This window comes from Lepus europaeus, chromosome 19 (assembly GCF_033115175.1).
Source record: "Lepus europaeus isolate LE1 chromosome 19, mLepTim1.pri, whole genome shotgun sequence".
Taxonomy (NCBI): Eukaryota; Metazoa; Chordata; class Mammalia; order Lagomorpha; family Leporidae; genus Lepus; species Lepus europaeus.
The window spans coordinates 61993994-62020401 of record NC_084845.1 but is presented as its reverse complement, the minus strand read 5'-3'; the positions used below and the strand labels follow the sequence as shown (position 1 = coordinate 62020401).

At 39.6% G+C, this 26408-nt stretch overlaps 1 protein-coding gene across 6 annotated transcripts in view; it reads right to left on the bottom strand.

The window, feature by feature from the left end:
* Nucleotides 1-26408, bottom strand: part of CNTNAP4 (contactin associated protein family member 4) — a 291034-nt gene that overhangs the window by 8308 nt on the left and 256318 nt on the right. For 5 of the 6 annotated variants that reach the window (XM_062176397.1, XM_062176399.1, XM_062176401.1 and 2 more), the window contains 4 exons: nucleotides 14700-14939; nucleotides 12556-12780; nucleotides 10370-10503; nucleotides 9475-9562 (listed from right to left, as the gene is read on the bottom strand). In XM_062176397.1, coding sequence (XP_062032381.1) covers nucleotides 9475-9562; nucleotides 10370-10503; nucleotides 12556-12780; nucleotides 14700-14939 — 687 coding nt within the window. The remainder of the gene's footprint in view (nucleotides 1-9474; nucleotides 9563-10369; nucleotides 10504-12555; nucleotides 12781-14699; nucleotides 14940-26408) is intronic. The other variant, XM_062176403.1, reaches the window with a different exon arrangement.

Here is a 26408-nt window from a genome sequence, read left to right as displayed (position 1 = left end):
ACTTAATTTAATTCCCAAAAGAGATCTCTCTTTCTTCTGGAATTTTTTAGTTTGGAAAAAAGTAATATTTCTTGGTCTCTCAAGGTTTTCTTGTGATTTACTAGAATTTCCTTAAAGTACTCCTATTAAGTGTCATTCATATTGTTGTATATCTCCTTGAACAGTTTTAGTTTGATAGGGAATTATTCTTGATTTTCCCCCCTTTTATTAATGTCAAATCCTTTCTAAGTATGGGGTCTTCATTTTGGTTCGGTTGGTTTACTGAGCTGCTTGTAGGTGCTCAGTTACTCTCTACTGTACGTGGCTGACCCCAGAGAATACCATGTGGAGGTCTGTGTCCCCCCACACGAAGGCAGCTGCATGTCAAAGCACTGAGAAGACTTCTTTCTTCCCCACCCAACCACAGTACAGAAAGGATTTGTCCCAAACCCCAGGCGATCCTGAGCTCCTTGGGAAACAGGGAAAGCAGGCACATGGGTGACTCTGGAAGCTGATCTTTGCCAAAGGAACTCTGTAAGGCAAGCATTGCCCACAATGCACACAGTTTAAATTCTCCCTCTAAGATTTTCCTTTTTTATTCCACTTTTTACATTTTTTATAAAAAGATTCATTTATTTGAATGTCAGAGTTTCAGCAGGAGAGGGAGGGAGGGAGGGAGGGAGAGAGGGAGGGAAAGAGAGAGAGAGAGAGAGAGAGAGAGAGAGATCTTCCATCCGATTCACTCCCCAGATGGGCACAACAACCAGTGCTGGGCCAGGCTGGAGCCAGGAGCTTCTTCCTGGTTCCCCACGTGGGTAGCAGGAGCCCAAGCACATGAGCCATCTCTTTTGCTTTTCCCAGGCCATTAGCAGGGAGCTGGACTGGAAGTGGGGCAGGCAGGACACCAACCAGAGCTGATATGGGATGCTGGCATCAAAGGCAGCGGCTTTACCTGCCACACCACCACGCCGGCCCCTAAGATTTTTCTAGGCTGGCCCTGGGACACTTCAAGCCTAGAAGGTAGGGATTCCCATGGCAGCTTCTTCACTGGCACCCTCCACTCCACCCTGTCTATTACACTTGGCTAACAACTCCTTGGTGCAGAAGCATCAGTGGACTGAGAGTCAAGGGGAAATTCAAAGACTTAGTAATCATCTTTCCCAAACTGAGGTTAAGCAAATTACAGCTAAATTAAGTTCTCTCAGGTAACGCTGACCTTAGAAATGCATGAAGTCAGACATCTGCCTTGACAACCGTGCTAATAAAGCCAATAACGAACATATATACAGGGACTTTAAGAAGTGCATGGAAAATGAGTATTATGGGAAAAAATGATGTGGCTTTCAAAATTTTTGCACCAAGGAGAAATTTATCTTTTGATGACATTTTCCACGAATGTGTTGCAGTGCCCTTCTGTCTTCCCTGCTATCTGAAATGTCAACGGACTATACTGGGTTAGGAGAAAAAGTGAGGGAAGGAAATGAAGACAGAAGCCTCCTGCTCCAGGGAAACCCTGATGAGACAACAACCATGTTTCAATTATTTCTGGTCATAAACGTGTTTAACTGACTCAGATCTTTGGTCAATGTTACCTACTAAGTCATAAGCTCAGGGCAGGTGTTTTGCCCAGCAGTGAAGATGCCACTGGGACACTGGCACCCCCTACTGGAGCACCTGCTTTAAGTACTGGCACCTCCACTTCCAATCTAGCTTCCTGCCATTGGGTGTCCTGGAAGGCAGAAGGTGATGGCTCAAATACCTGTGTCCTGTAACTCAGGTGGGAGATCCAGATTGAGTTCCAGGTTCTTGGCTTCAGCCTGAACCTTCCTGGGCTGACAGAAGCATTTTGGGGAGTGGAGCAGCAGAGAGAAAAACTCTACCTCCCTTTCAAATAAAATGAAAATAAGAAAGAAAAATTTTAAATCAACCCCAACTGTATTTTCCAACAAAGGAGACAACTGTAGCTTGTATAAAGGAGAAACCTTTTTAACAAAAGTTGTACAAGAAAAAAATGAAGACGTTAGAATTTGGTGAAGCACCTTTCCATTGCAGAGAAAGAAGCTTCCAGAAGGACAGTAAATGTAAGAAGAAACACAAAGAATGTTTTTATGAAATTTCTTGTGACCCTTATAAGCAGATAACAATGACAATAATAATTAGAGTAAGAAAAAGAGAAGACACCAGCCATTTGTAATGTCCTAAGAGGGTCATCATGAGGAAAAAATCGCAGCATCTTTAATCCAAAATGATACAGATAGCGGCGTGCCAGAAAATGGTGCAACGAATCAAGGGAAGGTCCTGGGCTAGAACAAGAGCGCACTTTTCCCCTCTTTTGCCTTTACCCTCAGGACTCTCCAGAAGCAGTTACAGGAAAAGAAAAATGCAACACGGACGCCTAAGAGGTGGAGACAGGAACAGAGGTGACAAAAGGTATTTAGTTGCCAGCCAAACCAGGGATGTAAACCTGAAACCTTGATTAAGGCAAAATTCATTGATGGGCTGCTGTCTCACGGTGATCTCATCTTCAGTGTCCTTTGACGAGATTCTTGCAAAATCGCAGTGCCTTGATGCAGTCTAATTCATGTCCACAGGCACCCCCCTGGCTCTGAAAACGTCCCCGAGACTGAAGCTTGCTCCTAAAGCTCTTCTGAGGAGAGTGGGTAGACAGCACACTTTATTTACATCCGGCCTACATCGCCACTCCAGAGATCTGAGAGCACTTCCTGGCTCTGCAGGCTCAGGAAAGATAAATGAGCCCTATGGGCCATTGCCTCTGCATGTCCCACAGTGACTGCTCAGAATGAGCAAACACCATCTCCAGGCTTTCGGAAAACTCTGCTAACATCAAAAATAAGCCATGAACAGAACTCGGAGCTTACTTCTACGAGGAGTTTTCGATGTAAACAGCAAATACAGCAACCCATAATTATGGAAGACCATCACCCAAGTTTTTCAATACAGCTTTTTCTCCCACTATCACTGCAAAGTCCCAACAAATTCTTGTGTCTGTTCTCATGCCGTTGCTTATTTAGCATAAAAAGTAACAAATAGTAATTGAAACCTCTTTCAGTCTTTGAACCATGATTCCTTTTCATTTTTACAATAGGTTAAGTCATATCATTATTTGCAATGAGGGCATATTTTTCCAGTAGAGGTTTTATGCAACTTCAAGATTATCTAATTATCCTAATTGAATTTTTTCATGTTGTGGAATTATGATCCAATGGAAGCTTAGTAAATTAATAAAACAACTTTATACTTGCATATTTCTTTTGATTAATTACTTCTTAGTGAGACATCCTTTTATATAGTTTTCCATTAAAATTTATCTTCAGGGAGTTGAATGACAAACCATTCACTGTCATTGGAACTTATGTTCATTGTGAACAAGGTACACAGGGGAAAAAAAAAAGGAAAGACACCAGCCTTTCTGTCTTTTCATAAGAAAAACCAAAAAAGAAAGAATTGCAATTTCTCTGGCCTCCTGTACTGAACTCTACACATTAGGAAGAACCGTGGGCAACAATTTTGTTTTCCGATCACCTACTAAGCATACAGGCAAGGGGAGGTAATTTGTAGGTAACAATACTCAGTAGTGCTCTGATAACACGGCAATCGTCTCCAATACTCTGATGTACTTAACAGACAACACCAGCCAATTCACGTCACTGCTCTTAACCTGACTCACCTGCGGGACACCATCGGACTGGACGACCCAGGATCTCCCCACTCTGGCTGTGCCCTGCCTCCGCCTCAAGGGTTCTGCACCCACACCCCAGCCAACTCCTCCTCTCAGTCTCCCCTCAACACTTAAGTCTTCAACAACCTCACTCATACATCAGCATCAGGGCCTGATGATGGCTTTGTTTTTCCCTTATTCCTGATATCGATAAGCATGTTAGTGATGAAAGAAGCAAACAACCCCTTCGTCCTTTTTATTTTAGAAATTCTTTTGCTTTAGTATTTTACAGAGGCTTCTAGATTGTGCACCTGAAGATACATGATTCCGGACTGACAAGTTTTGCTTTTATTATGATTTGGTATTTTTTGAAGCCTATGTAGAGTTCTGTGTTTTATTATGCTTGATTGTCAAATGAAAGCATTCACAGTGACATCTTTGTCAGAGGAATACACTTGCTCATCTAAAAGGAACAGCATACACAAATACACATGATTTGTGTGTGTGTGTGTGTGTGTGTTTGAAGGCACGCCTCTGACAGAAATCCAAACTTTTACCTATCATTCGCTCTGTAATTAAAATCGGGTCATTTTCTTTCAGTGTCATGAATATTCTTTGGTTTTGGGGTATGATACTCAGGTATCAGTAATAGGATAAAAGGTGTTTCTCAGTTTCCAGCTATGGACACACCAGAATCTTGTGGGTGACCCTCGGGGAGTGACTGAAGTCTTCAGAAAGATGAAGTCCTGAAGACAGTCTATAAAGTTTCAGTCATTAAAACTTCAAGACCCATGTATCTGATGAATAAAAAACATTTTAGTTTTTTTACTCCACTGTTTACTGTAATTCTCCTTTAAATGTTGCTTTTTAAATAACCAGCCCATTGTCCTGAGAGTTACTTCACCTTATTTTTACAAACTCACAGCTCCCTTACATTACCACGGTCAGTCTTTTTGCTCACTGGGTGTAGAACCAACTTTCACATCACAGATTCGTGACACACTGGTGGTTGCTCTTAAAGTTCTTCTGAGGAAACCGAGCTGACTTTCCTCGTGACTACTCACTCTATCTACCGACTACACGTAATTTATAAATGGACTAAAATGCCACTGAATGTACTTCCTGGCTCTGCAACCTCAGAGACAGAAAGGATCACGTAGGTCAGCACACCCACTGCTGAGGATGAGTGAAAGAACTGCCAGCTTCTACTTCACTAAGTAACAAAACATTCTGCCATCTTACAGCATCCAGACACAGAACTGAACTCTACGGTGACTTATGAATGTAAAAATCAAAGGTAATTTAGCTTATTGATTTGGCAAGATATGAACTGAGCTGCCTGGCAAAACCTTGATCCTCCCACCACAGGTCTGTACTATCAATATTCTATTATTGCTAAGTGATTGAGTCATTTGATATTGTAAGTGAAACGGGAAATCAGAAATGGTTAGCATGTCATCATAGTACAATTTAATTATGGTTTCTTAAAATGCATGCTCTTTGCTCAAATTTCTGCTAGTAATGTTTGTCAACAGTGCCAGTAATCCAAAACTGTCCCCACTGTTCTTACATTCAGGAAGTGAGCACTAGAGAAAGTCAAAGGGAGAAAATGCATTTCCTTTATTTCAAGGTTCCCATCTGTAGAAGCAGTAGATGCTCATATCTTTAAGTCTTTGGTTGAAAATGTAGGCAAATCACAACCAAAAAAACAAAGGTCAATGCTTGCATTCTTTTCCTTCAAATGCAATAGCCGTAAATATAATGTAATAGAAGTATTTGAATACAGAGGTGATTCTGAACTATTTTATCTCAGACATTATGCCTGATACAGACAAACATGTTATTTTAATAATTTTCTGAATGTCCAGTACCCCTGAGCTCTATCAAGGTAGATAGAAAGTCTCCACCTTATTAAGCAACACTCAGGGTACACTGTAAGTGATCACAATGACTGTGCTAAATTGATAGATGCTCCACAAGTCCAATGAGCATAAATATATATGTGTATGTGTATGTATTTAACCAGTGTGGGGCCATGAGAATGTGCCTTAAAAATCTCCAACTAGGGGCCGGCTCTGTGGCGCAGTGGGTAAAGTTCACATCAGCAGTGCCTGCATCTTATATGGGCTCCAGTTGAGTCTGGGCTGCTCCATTTACCATCCAGCTCCCTGTTAATGCACCTGGGAAAGCAGCAGAGGATGGCCCAAGTGCTTGGACCCTTGCACCCATGATGTGGGAGAACCAGAAGAAGCTCCTGGCTCCTGGCTTTAGAACAGCTCAGCTCTGGTTGTTGCAGCCATTTGAGGAGTGAACCAGCGGATGGAAGATATCTCTCCCTCTGTCTCTCCCTCCCTCTCTTGGTAACTGTGCCTTTCAAGTAAATAAATAAATAAATCTGCAAACATACACACACACACACACACACAAAACCTCCAACCAGAGGGGGACTCACTAACCAAAGGTCCCAACTGCCAACCTCTGAAATTTATCCTTGCACTGGGCCAGAGCTGCCCTCCCAGGCCTGCCCTCAGCCAGAAGCAAATCACACCAGGAATCAGCAGAATTCCCGGATTTCTCTTTCTTGGGAAACACAGGACTCCTTGGAAAGCTGTTTTGTTGTTGTTGTTTGTCAGGTAGAGTTATAGACAGAGAGAGAGAGAGAGAGAGAGAGAGAGAGAGAAAGGTCTTCCCTCCGTTGGTTCACTCCCCAAATGGCTGCTATGGCCGGAGCTCTGCCAATCCGAAGCCAAGAGCCAGGTGCTCCCTCCTGGTCTCCCATGTGGGTACAGGGCCCCAAGCACTTGGGTCATCCTCCACTGCTTTCCCAGGCCACAGCAGAGAGCTGGCCTGGAAGAGGAGCAACTGGGACTAGAACCCGGTGCCCATATGGGATGCAGGCGCCACAGGCAGAGGATTAACCAAGTGAACCACAGCGCCGGCCCATGAAAGCTGGTTTTTTAAGGTTAGCCTTGGCTAAACCTTAGACTGCACAGAGTCCAGAACACTGCTATCTGACTTGCCCTCTCTCTTCCCTTCAGTGGTAGACAGTGCGGCACGGCCATCCGAGGACTTGGGCAGCCTCAGCCAGCTCCCTCTCTTTTCTTACACAAATAATAAAAAAAAACCTATAAATTTTTAATTCTGTTTTGGCAGCTGCTTCATGGAGAACCCAGGCTAATCTAATAAGCAACTTCAAGACAGAGCAATTCTCCATGGAAAATTAATAGCTCAGCTTTCTAACCATCCTGTTCATTTGTTTTACTATAAATTAATAAATTACATTAAAATACAACAATATACTATATAAAATTTATAATAAATTCATATAAAACATAAAATTTGACACTAAGTTATGAGTCTCCTTCTAATTACAAATGATTAGTCCTCTATCAAGATCTATACTTAGGCACATGCCCAGTAAATTAACACTTATGCTTTTCAGTGATCCAGACTATAAGGTTCATTCCTCAATTTGAACTTTAATCTTATTTTTCAGCACAGTTGAATAATATGCTACTCAGATAAAAACATTAACATATTTAATTCCACACTAATCTTGTATATTCATTTACAAAAAGGAAAAAGCTACATACATATTGAATGCTATTCTGCTTGATTAATACAGTCCTCTTTGTAGGACGCAAGTTGGTTTTCCAACATTTTATAATATAGTTAACATTTATAATCATGAAAATATTTTTATGAATAACTCTGACAGTAAAGTTTAAGATAAAAAATGAGTTCACTAATATTATCCAAAATTCTTGGAATGTTCTACCTTGTCTTACACATTCTTAAGTACATGCGTCGTCTCAGACCCTGAAAGAAAAGAAGCTCTTGGGATCAATTTTTTTTTAGTTTTTTTGTGTTTTAACTACTACCAGCCACAGGTTGTGATATACTAGTTACAAGTTGCACAGCCTACCTAATGAATACAATCACGTCTTACTGCTATTTGTGAATGCAGTGTCAGCTCATGGGTTCCACTCATTGATAGCATCTATGTTTCCTAAGTTTGGAGCTGGGAACTCCTCTGATCATCTCCTTTGCGTTTACTTCTACTTCTGTGACTAACAGCAACGGTTAGGTGCAAAGGTAGGCTTGGTGGAGGGCAGAAGAGTCTTCCCTGCCCCTGGTGTTTGGAACAGAGGTTTCCAAGCAGATCATCCACACTGCAGAGGATGGAGATCCACCTTCTGCCTCCTCTGCTCTGCCTCAGTCTGGGTCTCTTCTCTTCCCCAGAAACCTGCACACTGACCTCTCCCATGTCTCACTCCGCAGGGAAGTGGCTAGGACCCACGGTTAAGACAGCTGGGCTTTCGCTCCACTGCGGCTTGTTTCCTGGTTTAGATGTTTTAAATTCTCTTTGGAATCCTATGCTGTGCCAACATTACCTCTACAGTGGCCTGAAACAGCCATAAATATTTCCCAATGCTGAATATGAAATATGCAAGTATTTTCTCTTTAGTTATTAACATAGGACTCAGTCCTTCTTAATATACATTTAAAATTCAGTCTAACATTAACGCTAAGAATTATAGTCTTATCTGTTAATTAGACATTAGGGGCATGGATTTCAACTTTAAAGCTATATTTAAATAGAGTAGAATCACCACCTCATGCCTAATAATCATTGACTGGGTATGCATCCTGACAGCGAATGATACAAATGTCAATCATAAATAGTTGGATTTATCCAATTAACACTGTGCAAATTGCTTGGGATTTTTTTCAGTTACCTTCCAAATGTCTAAGGAGTACTTAACAAATTTCTTTATGTTCCCTGCAGTATCATGGAAGAACACTGCAACTCATCGTATTTTCCTGCTTCTTTGGAGAAGAAGAACACACAATTGTGGTGCTCATCACAGTACTTAAAAGTCTATAAATATTTATAAATTTAACTGTTAACCTTCTCAAGGGACAATATTTCATCATTCACCCATAAGTTGAATAAAAAAAAATTCTTAAGATTCTGAGACTATGCACAGGGAACATAGGAATGATTAATTGAGGTACACATAATGGAAAAGGTCAAAAATAAAATATTCCACCCACTGCCTTGAACAAAAAATTCCAGGACAGCACCAAATACGAGACTAGGAATGAAAATCAAACTACAAGAAGCTGCCCCCCTCCCCCAACTCCGCACCAAGAATGTATCTTTTTAAATGTACTCTCATTTTCTATTTAGACCTTGTTGGAAAGTATTGTTAGTGCACACATATCTTGATGATCAGATGGCAATAATATGCTTCTGTCACAGTGCTGTTATTATAAGTAATTGATGGAAATAAATAATAATTAGAAGACATCTAGATTGAGTTTAAGCAAGAGTAGCTGGCGACTACATCAGAGCTAGGCAACAGGATCCAAGCCGTCATCTAAAGCTCATTAAACTGGGCATAGAAGAAAAACAATTGTTTTCATTTCTTTCAGACCAAATCTTGCTTTTAGATTAGATGAAGATTTGTTTATTAGATACATTATTACTGCTTTGCTTATGATTTGACATACTTGAAGTGCAAGAACAGTACCATGTTGCATTATGCTGGATTGACACATAGAGAAAGAAAGATCAGAGTGAATTTACTATCAAAGAAGGATGTTTGTTCACTCCCCACAAAGTCATTACACAGGCTTCTGTCTCGATTGTCACTTACTTCACAATGGAAATAAGGCAAGACATTTCTTTTGGCATAATGAAATATGTGTGGGTGTGTGCACATACATGAACACACAAACATGTATGGAATATGACTTCACATTCATATTTCTGTCTCATGATTGGGGGAAAGGTTCTCTCTCTTACTTACCTAAAATCCTGCCCAGTACCAGAGACTTCACTGCACTGAATTCTGTGCCTGATGACAGGTGCACTTGTCTCCTTGTATCCTCATCAATCTACAATCATCATGAGACACCAGCATCCAAATGGATGTCGTTTTGTTGAGAAAGGGACACAAAGAAATGGGGAATAAAAGAAAATGATAAAATAAGCAATAAAGTAAGACCCCAATGGTTGAGCCATTTAGAAAGGTGAATATTATTTTATATACCATTTCTATACCACATCTTAGGCACTCATCTTCTAACTGCTTATATTGATTTATTTTCCTTTGCTGTACAAGGAATACAAAATTGGTAAAGCCAATGAAAAGATACCATGGGTTATTTTTCATGCCAGTACTTTTACTTAGTTCAGTATCCTTACTTGAATCACACAGCTAAGAAATGGTTTTTGTAGAGTGCTGCAACATTAGTACTTTTTTATCAAAAGCTGCTAGAGTGAATAATTTGACTTTCTCTGCAGTGACTCAAATCACTTTCCAAAATTGGTTCTGATACTGCAATCACCATCTTGTGGGCTAGAGTCATTGCCACATTTATACCCATCGGAAGTAAACTGGTTTTGCTGGAGCAGTGACAATCCTACCAGTAACACACCATGATAAACCAGATATTTCCTTATCAGGAAGAGGAAAACAAGTGAGGCAAGTGTGGCACATGAAGAGTCAGGTATTAATAAGATTTTGGACAGACTCTTACTGCTGGAAAAAACCTGACAGCCTTTAATAGTCGGCCACAGAGTGCGGCAAAGCACTGCACGCTGTCTTTGTCTGTTCTGTCCATCACCAACTCTGCACTGCAGATCCTTCATGGTGGAGAGTTCTCACTGCAGCACTACTCCTGCTGATGCTCCTGCCTTACCTCGACGAAGACCACTCCTTCTTCTCTGTCAATCTGTATGTGGTGAAGTTGCCCATCAGCCATGCTTTTAAAATCAAAATGGATGACATCAGGTTCTTGATATCTATTTAACTTGTACCTGATCTGTAAACTTCCTAAGGTAGAAGAAAAAGAGAATTACATTTTTGTCAAAAAAATGTATTTTAAGAACTACTTGCAAAAGCTCAGAATCCTTTTGGCATTATGTATTCATTTATAGAAAAAAAATCGCAATATTTCATTTGGATGTACCCTGTAGTGATCATTCATAGAAGTGAGTTTCTCAGTAGAATTGTTCAGAATTTTCAAAATCAAGATCAAGAACACTGTTAATAAATAATCTTGTTCCTACAAACCTTTGACTTTCTTCCCCAAAGGCCAACTCTGACATTAAACATGTGAAAATCTCAGCACTAGCCTTTAATTTATAAAAAGAAAAATAAGAATATGCATTTCTAAAGTACCTCACTGTTGTGGAATACTGCAATTACAATCTGTTTCTATAATCTTTTCTTCTTTTTTAAAATCTGCTTTCTCATAAATGACTCCTTCTCATTGTCCTTCAAAAAAAGATTTATTTATTTAATTTGAAAGGCAATTCCAGAGAGAGAGGGTGAAACAGAGACAGAGAGAGATCTTCCATCTGTTGTTTCACTCCCCAAAATGGCTGCAACAGCCATAGCTGGGCCAGACCAAAGCCAGGAACCAGGAGCTTCCTCCAGGTCTCTTTTGGGGTTCAGGGGCCCAAGCATTTGGGGCATCTTATACTGCTTTCCCAGGCATATTCGCAGGGAGCTGGATCAGAAGTGGAGCAGCCGGGACTCGAACCAGCATCCATATGGGATACTAGAGCAGTAGGAAGCACATTAATCCTCTATGCCACAGCGCTGGTCCCTATAATCTTATCTTTTCAAATTACATCTCACAGTCTTTAAATGCCATTGACTAATGTAATTATTACAAACAAATATATAGTTTTACCAAAGATGAAATGTATTTCCAAGTGGCCATGATCACAAACTTGGAATAAAGTTAAGGTGAAATGAATGGGTTTAAGCGAAATGTATAATTTTTAAAAATTTTCATTAATATAAAGAGGATAGATTTCATGTATTTCATAGGTACAGTTCTAAGATTACCCTCCTCGTCCTCCCTCCCTCAATAACCCCCTTCCTTTTCTTTCTTTAATCACCACTAACCATAAAATTCAACAAGTAAAACGAACCACAGGAGTATAAACAGGGACCAAAAATAACAATCATATTGCAGAATGTCTGTTTCATTCCTATATATTTTTTGTAATCACTGAATTGATTGAAAAAATGTCAAGAAGTGTTTTTCATGGATCCCTCTTCCAATTGACAAAGAAAACGTCCTAATTTATAGATAACTTTTGAGCTCAAAATGTACAGTGAAAGTAAGCATACTTGCAGAACAGTATTATTTTTATTTTGGTGGTCAGTGTCCTAAACCCATATATGATATAGCTGAAAAGACACATTCATGAGTCTCTATATTTGCTTGCTTTCAAGCCTAGAGAATATATTTGTAAAATCTTTACCTTTAATCCAAATATATGGAAGATAGTAATAGCAGGTAGGAGTTTTTTGCAATAAGATTTCTGTAGCATACACATTTCCTAATCCATTACCATTTTCTTGGGTGGATACACCAATATTTCCCATGATTATTATATTGCCTCTATTTAGAACCAACTGGACATCTTGTGGACCTTTTCTCACAAACTTGTTGGTTTGTGAACATACTCTTCTTACTTCTTTACTTTGATTTGAAGGAAGTATTTGTTATGTACAACCAGATATATATATTTTTAAAAAACCACAAAACTAGTACTGATATCCACAGGGGATAGTAAGTGGCTTCTGACAATAATGTATAATAAATATTTATATGAATAAATTAAAAATTCATAAAGCACATATAAAATTATCAAAATGAGAAAGATAAAGGCATCATCCTTATTTGAAATAATCCTTTGAGTCTAAGCTTTAGGGACAGCACTGTAAAAGCATAATGAATAGAAAAACAGATACTCTGTTTTTTTTTTCTGCTTGTAGTTTGAGAAGCAAAAACACAAAAATGATCCACAGTATTATAGTCTTCATGTCCAAATTCAATTTTTTCTCTCATATCCAAAAAGCACTCACCATTTTTGGCAATGATAATGGAAAGGTATTCTTTGTAAAAGGAGCTCATGTAAAGCAGCAGGCTTGGAGCGCGTGTTGTTCGGAAGCTGAACTTGATCGTCTCTCTGCTCAGCTTCATATCACCATGAAATGATGCAGCATGGGAGCTGGAGTTTTTACTTAAGGAATAATTTTCTTGAAAATTGTAAATCACGGATGAGCCAGCCCCAAAATATGCAGAAATCTCTGAAATGACATTCACATTTTATGTTAAAATATCAAGTACAAGGATCTTGTTCTAGCTATACTAGTGAAATTAAATTTCTTAAAAATAACAAATCGCATAGATGGAAGAAGCAGCCTCAAACTTGACTCCAATAACACAGTAAATTAAGAGGGTTTTCATCCTGCCTATGAAATGACTTTATGTTTGGGTGACGTAGAATGAACTCACTAGTTTAACTTTGCAATCAAAAGCTTAAGACTCTTCTCAGAGCACAAACATAAGCCAGGCTTCTGGTCATTTACATCCTTGACCATCTACTTTCTTGTTTACATTTTAACTCCAATCATTTATTTTGTAGTTAGTATATTCTAGTCTCACTGCAATAATTACAAAAGAAGCAAGTTTGACATTTCTCTCTCAGGATTAATAACAAAAAAAAATTGTTCTAAACACTTTCTCACAGTTACTATGCCCTACGAAAAGAAAGTTAAATATCACATTAATGGGAGGGAGTGATTTAGGCATTTGCTTAACACAGATCAAGAAAAGGAACTATCTGGCTTCTTTGAATCCTTTTACAGAGGTGTAGGATTTTACTTGTAAGAGAGTAATATCCCAAATTCACATGTGTGCATGCGTGTGCAGGTGCGCGTGCGCACACACACACACACACACTTAAATATATTTTAAAAAGCCACCAAGTCTAGATGTATGAAAATGAAGAGGGTGGAAGAAATACATAGCTTAGACTTCCTGACCTTGCTTCTCTGCAGTGCTATAAAGTGGGCTGGCTGCTGAACCCGTCAGGGGTGCTTGCTGGATCATGCAGCAACATTTTAGATCTCTTCATGGTTTTGAATGGTTTGGTTGGGTTGGGCTTATTCTTTTTATTTTCCATAACATACCTTTCTAGCCCATACATCTTGCTCCTGAAGAGCCACATTCCCAACTGCACTTAGTAAGAAGAACTAGAAGGTATTTATATCCAGAAAACGAAGGCGTGTTCTTAGGAAGAAGTGGTCTTAATTCCAGCTTTAAACATGAATCCTCCTCCAATGGTGCCAGCAGTGTGTGATTAGTATCACAAGTTGATTTTTAAATTATAGCTTATGCCTGATAAAAGCGAATGACTTGAAAAGTGTATTTTTGCCAACTTTTCATTAACTGATCCCAATGTTTTCTTTGCTTCCATTTGCAGCCAATTTTTGTTTGCCTCGTTCAGGAACAGGTTCAGTGGCCCAGAGACACTTTAATAAAATAATTGAATTTAAGTTGGATGTCAATTATCTATGATAAACGATGAAAGTAAAATAAATGTTTGTATATTCAAAAACGTCTGTCTGGAACCCAATATTATTTCCAACTTCTTTCTTCTCCCGTGACGTAGATCAGCGGAGAAGATGAAAAACATGTCCCTATTTTCCTTCACTACCAGATACTCAACACAGGAAAATAGCTGAGTCTCTGTACGTCACTGTGCATCCATCTTTCATAGAAAGTTATTTATATTTGTATCCAATATTTGACCAAAAAGTTAAAATCAAAACAAGTTTTCTAAATTCCTTTGAACTTCTGAGCATCTTCATCAACAATAATAACGCCTGCAATGGTTTTAAAATAGCGAACTGTCCCATGGGGCATGCTGGTGACAGTCACGTTATGTATGCGTATCGACATAAGACAGACAGGGACCAGATGGTGCAACGAACACTCGAAGTTACCTAGAGGCAACTATTAGTGAATTTATCGTCCATAGACACTCGTGTTTCAAGAACCGAGTCAAATATGTAAAGAGTGAAATGTATTTGTCAATCCCTAGACCTTGCAAAGAAATCCAGGGAAATCATTTTTGTTTCAAACAGCTACCGGGCTAAGCCCTGTTGCACACGTTTCACACACGGAGGACTTTCTCCTGGTCCAGACTCTGCGGCGCACTTACCATTGGAGCAGAACGGCCCTGTGTAGGCCGAGAAAGTGCAGTCACAGAAGAACCCACTGGGTTTCTCCCTGCACTTTCCACCGTTGCGGCACAGCTTCCCGTAGCTGCCGCAGTGCCCTCGGCAGCCGGGCTGCACGCCAGGAGTCACCATCGCTCGTTCTTCCAGATCCAGCGCCATCCCGTTCAACTGCAGGGACCGGATGCAGCCCAGGAATCCTCTCTGCCGCGTGGCGGTCCCACCTAGAAGGGAAACACTGCAAATGGAAACATGTTCCTGGGTGTTTTATTCAGGCTTTGAAGACCAAAGAAAACTGAAGTCGTAGAGAGAAGAGCAAAAGTGTGTGGCCTTACAGAGAGCAGCGGGCATTGGATGAGCAATTAAAATGCTGGAAACACAATTCATGACCAAGTTTAGACTTCCAAAGGATACAACATTGATTCAATATTTTCAGTGCATTTCAAAGATCAAAATAAAGGTCTAACGTTGCTTTCATTCAAAGTACCAGTGCAATGTACTGCAATTGTTACGTAGAAAAAGAAATTTTCTCGCAATCTTAAGTATATATCAATGAAATATTGAAACCTGCTCCTCTGTCCAATAGTTTTAACTTTGTAAGATCTATGAAGGAATCCCTTTTCAAACAATTTTTTTTTATTTCTGTAAAGTGAACAAATTTCATGTATTTCATATATACAGATTTAGGAGCACAGTGATCTCTCCTACCCTATGCCCCCTCCTGACCCTGCTCCCATCCTACCACCTCCTCCCTTTATATTCTTTCATTCAGTTTTTTACAATGACATACTTTCAGTTTATTTTATAGTCATAAGATTAACAACAGTATAGGCAATGGCTGTAAACAATAATCAATAGTTTTTCTAACTTGATCATTCACTGATCCGGTATTTTGGTTGTTGTCCATTCATCAAAAATGGTAACTGCACACCAGACTGTTGGCTTTGATCCTGGCATATTTCCCAGCGATTTTTTCTCTAAAGACTGGTCCAGTTATCTTTGTTTTATGCTAGGGGAAGAGTCTCCACAAAATTGAGAGTGTGATTGACATTTACTGAATTTATAGCTGATGTGCTCATACTCATCAAGGCACCCTTGATGAGCTTCACAGTGTCTGGGTGGTATCGGACCTCACTATCCCAAAGCAGAGGTCCTCAAAGTTGAGGTCACACCAGTATCACATGAGGAGCTTCCTAGAAATACAGCCTCGGGGGCTCACTCCAGACAATATCTATCCTGTGGTCCACAAAGGGGCTGTGAAAATAAACGGTCAACAAGCCCAGCCGGTGAGTCTTTCAAATGATCACTTGACTATCATGAGAGATTATGAGCCCTAGGTAGGTGGACAAAAACACCACCTTGTGTTCAGGAGTGCCATAAAAAATGCTTACAACTCAAGCAGGAAAACACTGCCCTATCCAAATTAAAGGGATGATTCTACTGGGGAGCGGTGAGATGGTTGTCGGGCATCTAATAAAACTGCTTCTTGAGCAGATGACGCCATCGCCACTTCCTCTGTATCCTATTTTCTCAAAACATATTCTCATCCTCCTCTCCCAATTCATTTCGCTGGCTCCACATCTAGCATTAATTTCTTGGGATTTTCTTATCCTCAGAGTTTAAACAGTTTTTTTTTTTTTAAATTTCAGAGCCAAAAATTTTCTAAAAAATCCCTAAAACAATAGGGTCTTGTCATCACATATCAAGATCTATGTTTCACTACCTCCCAGTGTCCATCTGCTGGAACACACATTCCCCATCAGTCAATTCTGTACCTCTAGCACACATACAATGTCTCACACAATAGAGCTGCACAGGAACCATCCATCCATCCTTCCATCCATCCATCCACTAAACCACATGACAGCGGAGGAGTTAGCTTTCTTGCTGGAGTTTGCACTGTATGTTGCATATGATGGAAGCTTAGGGCTTCCAGGGTTGATGAGAGGGCACCTTCTGACCCCCAGAGATATCTGGGTTCCTGATACCGAGGATCAAACTCAATGAACATGTGTGCGTAATATATTGACTATATATTTCTAGGTCCTGAAATATAGTGAAGTGGGGTCCAAAAGAATTCAAAAATTTCGGACTCATGGGCACTCATACTACTTAGAAGTCACGTTCATAGACTATCATAGTTTCTATCCAAATGGCTGTATTTCAATTTGTATACTCAAGTTTCTTCAGTTCACTCAATTTCTGCCTCTTCATGGGAGGATATGAAGGTCTCGAGGGAGCAGGTCATATCGCATCTTCCTAAATCCAGGGGTAATGTGGTGGTGAGACAGACATTTCAATTTCAGTTCCCATGGGCACAGCAGGGAAGGAGTTGATTTCCCTCCCAAAGTTTCAGAAGAGCCAGCAATCTCGTTTAATTCTTCCTCCATTTACTCAAGCTCCTATCATTGTCAAAGCCTCAGTTCTGCCCTTGTCCTCCCAACTCCTCTCCTTTGCTTTCCACATCAGAGCTGCCACTCACCTTAGCTTCATACCTCCCTGTTCTCCCACTGCTAATTCAACTCAATGAGCACCTAACAGCTTCAAGTCTCCAGCTGAGATACTTTCCTGCCTTTGCTGGAGTTCCCTTTCCTTGGTAAGGCTGTCTATAGTTTCAGCTTTAGCTCTGGCCTGGGACCCTCTTGAAGGAAGGGGACAGGTGCTGTGAAGTCAGGATTAGAGGATTATTCCTGGTGTATTTCATTTACTTCATATTAGAATATGTTACATCATGGGACATGTTCTATAGTATGCAATAGCACTAAGTCACTTTGCTATGCTTATATGCTGTGAAACAAACATATTCTAATATCAGCCTGTCAGTAACATTATAATAACCAAAATAGCTTAATAATAACCAAATCATTTGAGGTCCAACAGCTGGATACAATCCATTTGCACCTATTCTAATTTTTTCTCTCTTTTTTTTTGTTTTGTTTTGATGATAAGCTGGAGTTAAAGAGGTCAGGGACTGGCCCATAGGTTGGTTAGAAACAAAGACTCATTAGAAGCCACATGGAGCCTCTCACTCCCGGAAAGTCCCTCACCTCTCCACACCAAAATATGGTCCAAAAGGAGCAATCATGCCATTTCTCCTCCATCTCAGGTTATCTTTTGTTTGAACAACACTTTACTTCTCCGAGCTTTATTTAGCAGCTTTTTGTGGGCACTGTGTCTAACACCGGAGGTACAAATTTATTTGCAATTGATGTGCTCTCAAAGAGCTTACAGTCCAGGAATATGTTTAGACAGGAAAACTTGTGATGATCTCCCAGTTTTAATGGTAGAAGTAGAGACAAGGTGGTGAGAAAGGTCAGAGAGTGGGGTTATTAACATAAAAAATACATATGAATGTGCAAACTATGAGGGAATTCAAAAAGTTCATGGAAATAGAATAAAAATAAGTTATGTATGTGCAAAAATATAAAATTCACATGTAATTTTTCATAAACCTTTTGAAGACCCTTCCTATTGGCTTGAATAATGAGAAGAAAATCAATACCTTGATTTGTAAACAGGATTTCTTAATCCTGTACTTTCAAAAGAGCTAATGTTTACCAGATCAAATAGTTTTTTAAACTACACTTTAAAAGATCAGAAATCATGTCTAATTAAACAGTTGTGTCATGCATATGTAAAGGGCTTTCACTTGAGCATTAGGTTTTGAGCTAATAACTGTTTATTTTCAGGTGTAACTATTTTGAAAAAACATGGCTAATGTAAATAAGATTGGGCTTGAAAACTTAATTATAGATTCCAAAGCCTTTTCAGGGTTAGAGTACTTCCAATTAAAATGAGCTGCAGTTTGATTAATTGATTCTGGATGTTTCTGCTGAGCTATTATGTTTGGAACTGTCTTCCAATTAATTTTCTATCAATTTACCTGCCATGCTATATCAGATATAATGAATTCCGGAACTTCACAGACAACCGAGTAACTTGTGAAACAAATGCCTAACCTTTCTTTGTGATTGAGTATAACTGAATCTGTCCACTCACATAATGACACTGAGGTCCTACACCAGAGTAACGGCTAGGGTAGAGATTGAGTTGGCCTTCCTTTGTTGGCCCAACCCTTTCATCATGTTCATTATTCTCAGGAAGTTAGCCTAAGTGACAGATGTTATTGTCACAGAGTAGGAGCTGGCTCTTTCCTATGCCAATTTCCCACTATTTTTGTGGCAGGAAGACCTTTGAGAATAAACTTTGATTGTTTAGTGACAAATTCTTCATGTGCTGTGCATGAAAATTGTTGAGGATTAATTGAGAACTGTATAATTGGCCTTGTAGCCCTAGAGGAGGTAAGAAATCAAGCTCCCCATGTGTCTCTTTAAAGTTCAGAGTCATGGAGACTTTTCTGGCAGAGTAGAAGGGCTCTTCCTGACCTAGACACTGTATCAGAGTAACACAGGTAAGATCCCAGCCACAAATCAACTTAGCAGTGACTGGGCACGTGGGCTTCATAGAAGAGCAAGTCAAGATGTTGGAGGGAGAAAGCAGTATTGTCTACACCACATGTCAAACCATGAAGCCTGACCCTTGAGAGCCAGCTGGGAGAAGACTTCACCTTGCAGAAATGGTGTTAGTGCAAAAGGTTATGAGATGCGAAGTCCAGATCTACTTCTTCCAGGCAACACTCTTCCCTGGGCAATGTCTGGGAGGGGATGCCAAAGAAGACTGTCCTCTGTCACACGCAAAGAACAATGTTGGAAGAGGTCATTGTGAGCTGGCGCTGTGGCACGGTAGGTTAATCCTCAGCCTGCACACTGGTTCTAGCAGATGGAAGACCTTTCTCTCTGTCTCTCCCTCTCATTATCTGTAACTCTACCTACCAAATAAATAAATAAAGATCTTTAAAAAAAGAAGGAAAGGAAAGGAAAGGAAAGGAAAGGAAAGGAAAGGAAAGGAAAGGAAAGGAAAGGAAAGGAAAGGAAGAAAGGAAGGAAGGAAGGAAGGAAGGAAGGAAGGAAGGAAGGAAGAAAGAAAAAAAAAAGAAAGAAAGAAAGAAAGAAAGAAAGAAAGAAAGAAAAAGAAAGAGGTCATAGTACAGGCCACTGTGTCATAGGCAGAAAACTAGGTCACATTTTCCTGGGAAAAAAATTTGCCCTGGAAATAGAGACAGCAGACAAGACTGGAGCCATTTATATTTCTTATACATCATTTTCACAGCAGCTCTCTGGTTTGAAGCTACTGAGGCCTATTTTTAAGAGATGAACATTGGCAGTATTAGTTATAGCCTCCTGCCTCAAGAGATCCCATCTGAGTTCTGTCAGTAGTCACTAGGATTTACCTACTGGTCACTGAAAAGCACAGGGGGGCCTTCTAAGGCTAATCATGAAAAAGACACTTCAAGGAGGGAAGAAGAACATAATTAAAATAAATGATAGGATTCTCTTAAAGAGAAATGTGACCTTTATTGTACTGAATTGGTAATGGGGGAACACATTAACTACAAAAGAAAATTAGACTGAAATAGAAATTATTCAAACAGAAGGCTTTTGATATTCTCTTCCCATACTTATTTTAGCATATCAAAACCTGAAAGTTACAAAAAAGAAAACTCTGGAATATATTATAATTAGGAACTTCTGTTCATCAAAAGACACCATTAACATTATGAAAACACAATTAATTCACAGAGAGGTGGAAGATACATGAAATAAATTCATATGATAAAACTCATCCAATATACATAAAGAATTCTTTAGAACATTTTTAAGGAGACAATCTTGTAGACAGAAAATGAGCAACAGATTTGAACAGCCACTTCCTAAATGAGGAAATCCACATAGTCAATAGAGATAAGTCAGTATCACCTTTTGCTTAGCATTATGTTTATATCCTCAGAGTGCATAGTTCCAATACTATGTATACCTCCAATAGAAATAGAAGCATTAGGGGCCAGCATTGTGGTATAGTGAGTTTGGCCATGGCCTACCATGCTGGTACGCCATAGAGGCACCACTTGAAGTCCCAGGTGCTCCACTTTCCATCTGATGTATGCCTGCTAATGTGCCTGGAAAAGTACCAGATGATGGACCACATTCTTGGGCCCCTGAACCTTTGTGGGAGACCCAGAAAAAGCTCCTGGTTCCTGGCTTCAGCCTGGCATACCCTCAGCCTTTGCAGCCATTCGGGGAGTAAATCAGCAGATGGAAGATCTCTTTCCTTCTCTCTCTCTTTCTCTCTAGCTCTACCTTCCAAGTGAATAAAAATAAATCTTAAAAAGAAATATAAGCATTTGTTCACCCAAACAAACAGTACACAGATGCATCTGTAATATCTAATATTTGAAGATACTTAAATTTCCACTCACAGTAAATACATATATCACGGCCTGGTAGGTCCAATATGCTGAGAGTTCAACATTAACCTTTAGGTATGGCATTTAGAAATTGTGCACTGTAGATACTCAATAAATGTTTGTTGATGATTTGATGCCATTCAAATGCAAAGCAAGTGACTTCTAACTATGTCAGAGGTCCTGATTTCTCCTTCAGGTTCTAGTCACAAAATATTGAAATGGAGTTTGCCTCATTTAAAAACTTGTCAGTAGAAGAATTTAGACTGGAAACAAAAATTGCAGAGCTGGTTGAATGAAAATCAATTCAAGGCTAATTTAAGAAGCTTCTAGGGAAAATGCTGAGTTTACAAACCAAAATAGAAAATGACCACTGTCACATTTTGGCTCAAGAAGTGATTGATTCTTTTCTCTCTGTCATTTCCGTGGTTGGATGAGCCCCTGAATACGGCAGTGACTCTGGATACTGAGTTCTCAGTGGGAACAAGGTCAAGGGTACATGCTCAGTGCACTTGGCACTGCGTCTGTCACTGAGCTTATTTTGTCAACGTAATGAAGCGCAGTTCTGAATAGAGATATCTAAAGTCTGCAATGAAGCTCACACACCCAGACAAAGCAAGAGAATGTGAAAAGGAAGACCATGGCCAGCCCTGCAACCAAAGACAGCAATGGAGGAAGACGGGCTACAAACAAGGGAATCGGCCCTTTTTACGATGGGTAGCAATGTGATAGGACAGTTGGGATTATTTGGGGGAGGGGCTCTCCCATGAGAGCCACGTGAACTTCCTTCACTTATTCTTCCAAAGGCTTTTGCTGCTGATTCTCCTCCTCCTTTCCTTCACATGGCATCCTACAGCTTAGATTGGTTGAAGATAATCGTTCTGATACTTGGAACCACAGCAGTGGTGCAAAGTCTTCTGTTTCCTATTTCTTAGGTAGAGGCGAACACTACTGTGATCCCCGAAACTCCATTTATCATTTCCTTATTCCTATTTCAATTGTCATATAAAAGTGCTGTCCAATGGATCACACTTTTAAAAGTTCTGTTTATTTTTACTCAGAAATTGAAGCATTAATCTTGCCCCAGAGTCTCACCCTGAGGTGTGAACACATTTCATGACTGGTCTTTGGTGAAAAGCACCAAAGAGCAAGCAGAGGAGAAAAACACATCTCATCCTTCATAGGAGCCTCTTCCAAGCAATTACAAAACACATGAATCTCAAAGATACATAATAAACGCTATCAATGTAGACCATAAATGAGAAAGATAATATGTTTCAAGTCCAACATTAATCTGTAGTCAAATATTACAATGTTTTATTTGTAGGTTGCAGTGTTCAAGATAATATCTCAAATAAACATATTTTGTTATGTAATTGAAATTTCTAGTGTCTCATATCTCGAGTATCATCATATAATTTCTTGTTTGAGATACTCCCCAAGAAGTTTCTGCTAAACTTGTTTTATAAACAAGAGGTTCATTTTTGGTCAAAACTATTAAATGGTGAGATAGTAAAACAACCTGTCCTAGACTAAGAGCAACTTAGTTTCTCAGTTCTGTTCCATACTTACAAAGAAGCAATTTAAAATATTGACATCATCTGTCTCTGGATTTAAAACATTTTAATTAGAATAAAGTCAAGCTGAAACTTGCGGACTTATTTTCAAAATCACATTTACCTCATTCATTTGTCCTGAAATGCAAATATAAATGATCATCGTCATGCACTCTCAAAAATACTAATGAATTATAATTATTGCTAAGATGGACAAATGAGCTACAATTTAAACTCTTAAACTTGTAAGTAAGGGGAAGTAAATTGTCCTTTAAAATTCTAACCAGAAAATCAATTACATTGGAATAAAGAAGAGATTTCCATTCATCCATGGTATCCCTGGTTCTGGGGGCAGAAGACAACTTAATGCTGACATTGAGGGTATTAATATGTGAGGAAGGACTAGTGTTGTGGTGCAGTAGGTTAAGCCACTGCCTGCAACATTGGTATCCTATATGACTGCCAGTTTGAATCCCAGCTGCTCCACTTCCAATCTAGCTCCCTGATAATACACTGGGGAAAGCAGTGGAAGGTGGCCTAAGAGCTTGAGCACTTGGTTTGCACGGAGAGACCTGGCTGAAGTACCAGGCTCCTGGCTTTGGCCTGGCCCAGCCCCAACCACTGTGGACATTTGAGAAGTGAACCAGGAGATGCAAGATCTCTCCTCCCTCCCCTCCCATCCCCTCCCCCCTACCTCTTCTCTTCCCCCACCATCTTTGTGTGTGTGTGTGTGTGTATCTAACTCTGCCATTCCAAATAAATAAAAATAAATCTAAAAGAAATGAGGAAACAGTTTCCAAGAGCAGGGCTCTTCCACTAAGGCACGTATTGACATGTAACCTAGGAACAGAGGAGTTAAATCTGATGAAAGTGGCATTGGGGGCAGGCAGCGTCTCACTGAAGGAAGAGGTGCATACTCTCTGGTGATGCAGAAGCACCAGAGCCTTTCACAGTAATCGTATGGTTTGTGGTACCTATTCTGGACTGTGGGACCAGGTTTCAGCTTGAACCATGGCTGTGCATTAGGACAAAGACAGGACATAAGAAAAGCTGATACCAGATGAAATTGAAGCCTAGAAAACGATGTGATGAAACCAAAGACCTACAAAGAAAGCATCATGCCCCCAAGAGAATTACCATGGATAAGCAGTAAAACACGAACAGCACTAATCAATTTCTTAGCAAGTTATGCACCTCTAGATGTCAAATAGTCCCGCCCCTGTGTTCCAGCACCGCCCCTTGACCCACACCACCACAAGTCCCAGAAGGACCTTTGGCAGTGGCCAACGTCTACCTATTTGCCCCATCTTCTTCCTCAAGGCAGTAAGAAAGAACCTGAAAAATGGCAATTTGATTTTTTTTTTTTTATCTTTCATAATACAACCCAAGTGCCTCACCTTGGCCTTACCAAGTCCAGTGCATAATTCAGCGCTGTTCCCACCAGGCTTTCCCTCACATTGATTCCCTCTGGCCACATTAGTTCTCTCCTTATCCCCTGAATCCCTGAAGTTCCCTCCTAGCAGTCTGAGTGCGGTGCCTGGAATCCTTATTTCCGAGGTTCACCCAGTTCCCTCTTGCACTTTATGTGGCCTCTGCCCAAGCATTGAGACCCTCAGGGGGGACATCTCTGGCCACACTACTTGAAATACAAGCCCACAACTCCAACAGCCACCCGATACCCTACTCTGCCTTTTACTTGACAGCATGCATCAGTATCTGAAGATGCGTATCCATAGAAGTGTGTGTGCCCATGTGTTTTTATATGGATAAAACATACAAAGTTTTAACGTCTGTTTTGCTTTTATTATTGGCTGCTTCGTGTCTGAAATACAGTCAGAAAAGCAGAGAACTTCGTGGTCATAGTAAGTGCTTCATTAAATTAGCCCTAATTACCACCAATTTTTTTACGAGTTTTTCACCCACTGTGCTCCAATTCAGTGTAACTTTTTAATTATAATTTGTCTTTCATTGAGTTTCCCACAGGGGAAAAGTAACTTTATCTTGTAATGTTGTAAATAGATAAATTAGTATTTTGTTTTCTACGCATTGCTTTATTCTCTTGGTTGGGACCCTTTCCTGAGGAGGGTTCCACTCTGTAATAGAGGAAAAGGACAAGAACAAGCCCCTTAGGCTGCCTCTCAACAGCTAATGATCTGATCTGAGCAAGACTGGAGTCTACTCTGTCAGCATCACCATTGTAAGTCGTGTAAATTTACTCACAATTCCCTGTCAGTAGGAAGGAGGGAATTATATGATCAGATATTAACTATGAGGAAATGCAACTTTTTACGGAGAACTTTCTCTTTGCTTTTTCTTTTTGAATTGTGGCTGACTTTGACTTAGAAGTAATGAAGACTGCCACTTTAAAAAACAGTCAAGTACTATAACCACCTTTCAATCCAGACATGTTCGCAAATGTCCAAGGCCTAACCAAGTGCCTTGGTAGAGATGAAATCTCTCGGATCCTTATTAAAATCATGTTGCATGGGTGATGGCAAAAGAAGGAAGCCTGTTCTAAAACAGTTTTCTGATGTCATATTAGTACTTCATCACAACAGCCTGAAACCAAATGAAGGCCAGAACTCCTATCAGACAAAACGCAGTGGCTCCATCTCCACAAAGTTGAAATTCACACCAAGGATGAGAGGTCATTCGCAGGCAAAGTGCAGCATATTTCACTGAAAAATTCAAGGACTGGTTTGGCCCTCTCAATTTCCAAGAATAGCAAGGCTATTTCCCAGCTCCTGACAGATTTGAAATTGCCATAGCTTTTGTTGTGGCCATCTCTCATTTTTTGTAATTCAAGAAATATCTATGTCAATTTCCTCACTCTGCTTCTAGCGTGTTATTAAAAGAAAAGTTATATATTTCTTCTCATGTATTTTTTATTATTTCCATAGCCTTAAATAACGCAGTCGAGTGACCACAAAATCACGATTAGAGTGTCTACTGTAGTGCCTTACTCATGGAAGCTATTCATTAAATATTTATGGGATGAAAGAAAGAATAAATGATAAAAATAATGAATACATAAATTCATTGGAAATTTTAAATATGGCTTAGTCAAATATGTCACAAATAAGCTTCCTTCTTTGTACTGAGAGAGCACTAATAAGATGAGGCTGTTAGGTGATAGAATATGTCATAGAGATCTGATGAATTTTGTTCCAAATGTAACTCTTGAAAATGCTTAAAATACAATTTCTGATAATTCACCTTTTATCCTGCTTCTTGGAATCACTGAATTCTTATTAATATTACAGTGGATGCAAAGTGACCAAGTAAGAGATAATTCCCTCAATGCCTTGGCCTCTAAGTTCTGTATAGTAACTAGCAATGACATAAAGTAAAATACATATACACACGAGGATTCCACGGGCAAGGCTGTAAAGATGCGAATAATACAGAAAAAAAAGGAACACCATTCAGATGTAGATACAGAAACAGGTGATCAGAAGATATCAGAAAAGTGCTCAAGATGAACAGAAATGAGCAGAAATGGCTCTGTTCAAAGCAAAGAGTCTACACACTGTGCTCTGCTTTTCAAAAATTTTTCCTGCATTGGGCTGCTTTTGATGTAGCACTGTGGAAGGATTCATTGATTCGCATCAACTTAAATTAAAAGGAGGATTCCTCAAAATCCTGGAAGCATTTTAAGATAAATATTTCCAGTATAATATCAAAATCACTATGTAATAAACCAATCAACTAATCTGTAATATTAAAAATGCTGGTATGTAGGTTCAGGGATCAATGAAACATATATTTCAACCTCATTCATTAGGTAGATTTCTGAGTGCAAATCAACTCCTTGAGCCTGAGTTATCCCACCTGTA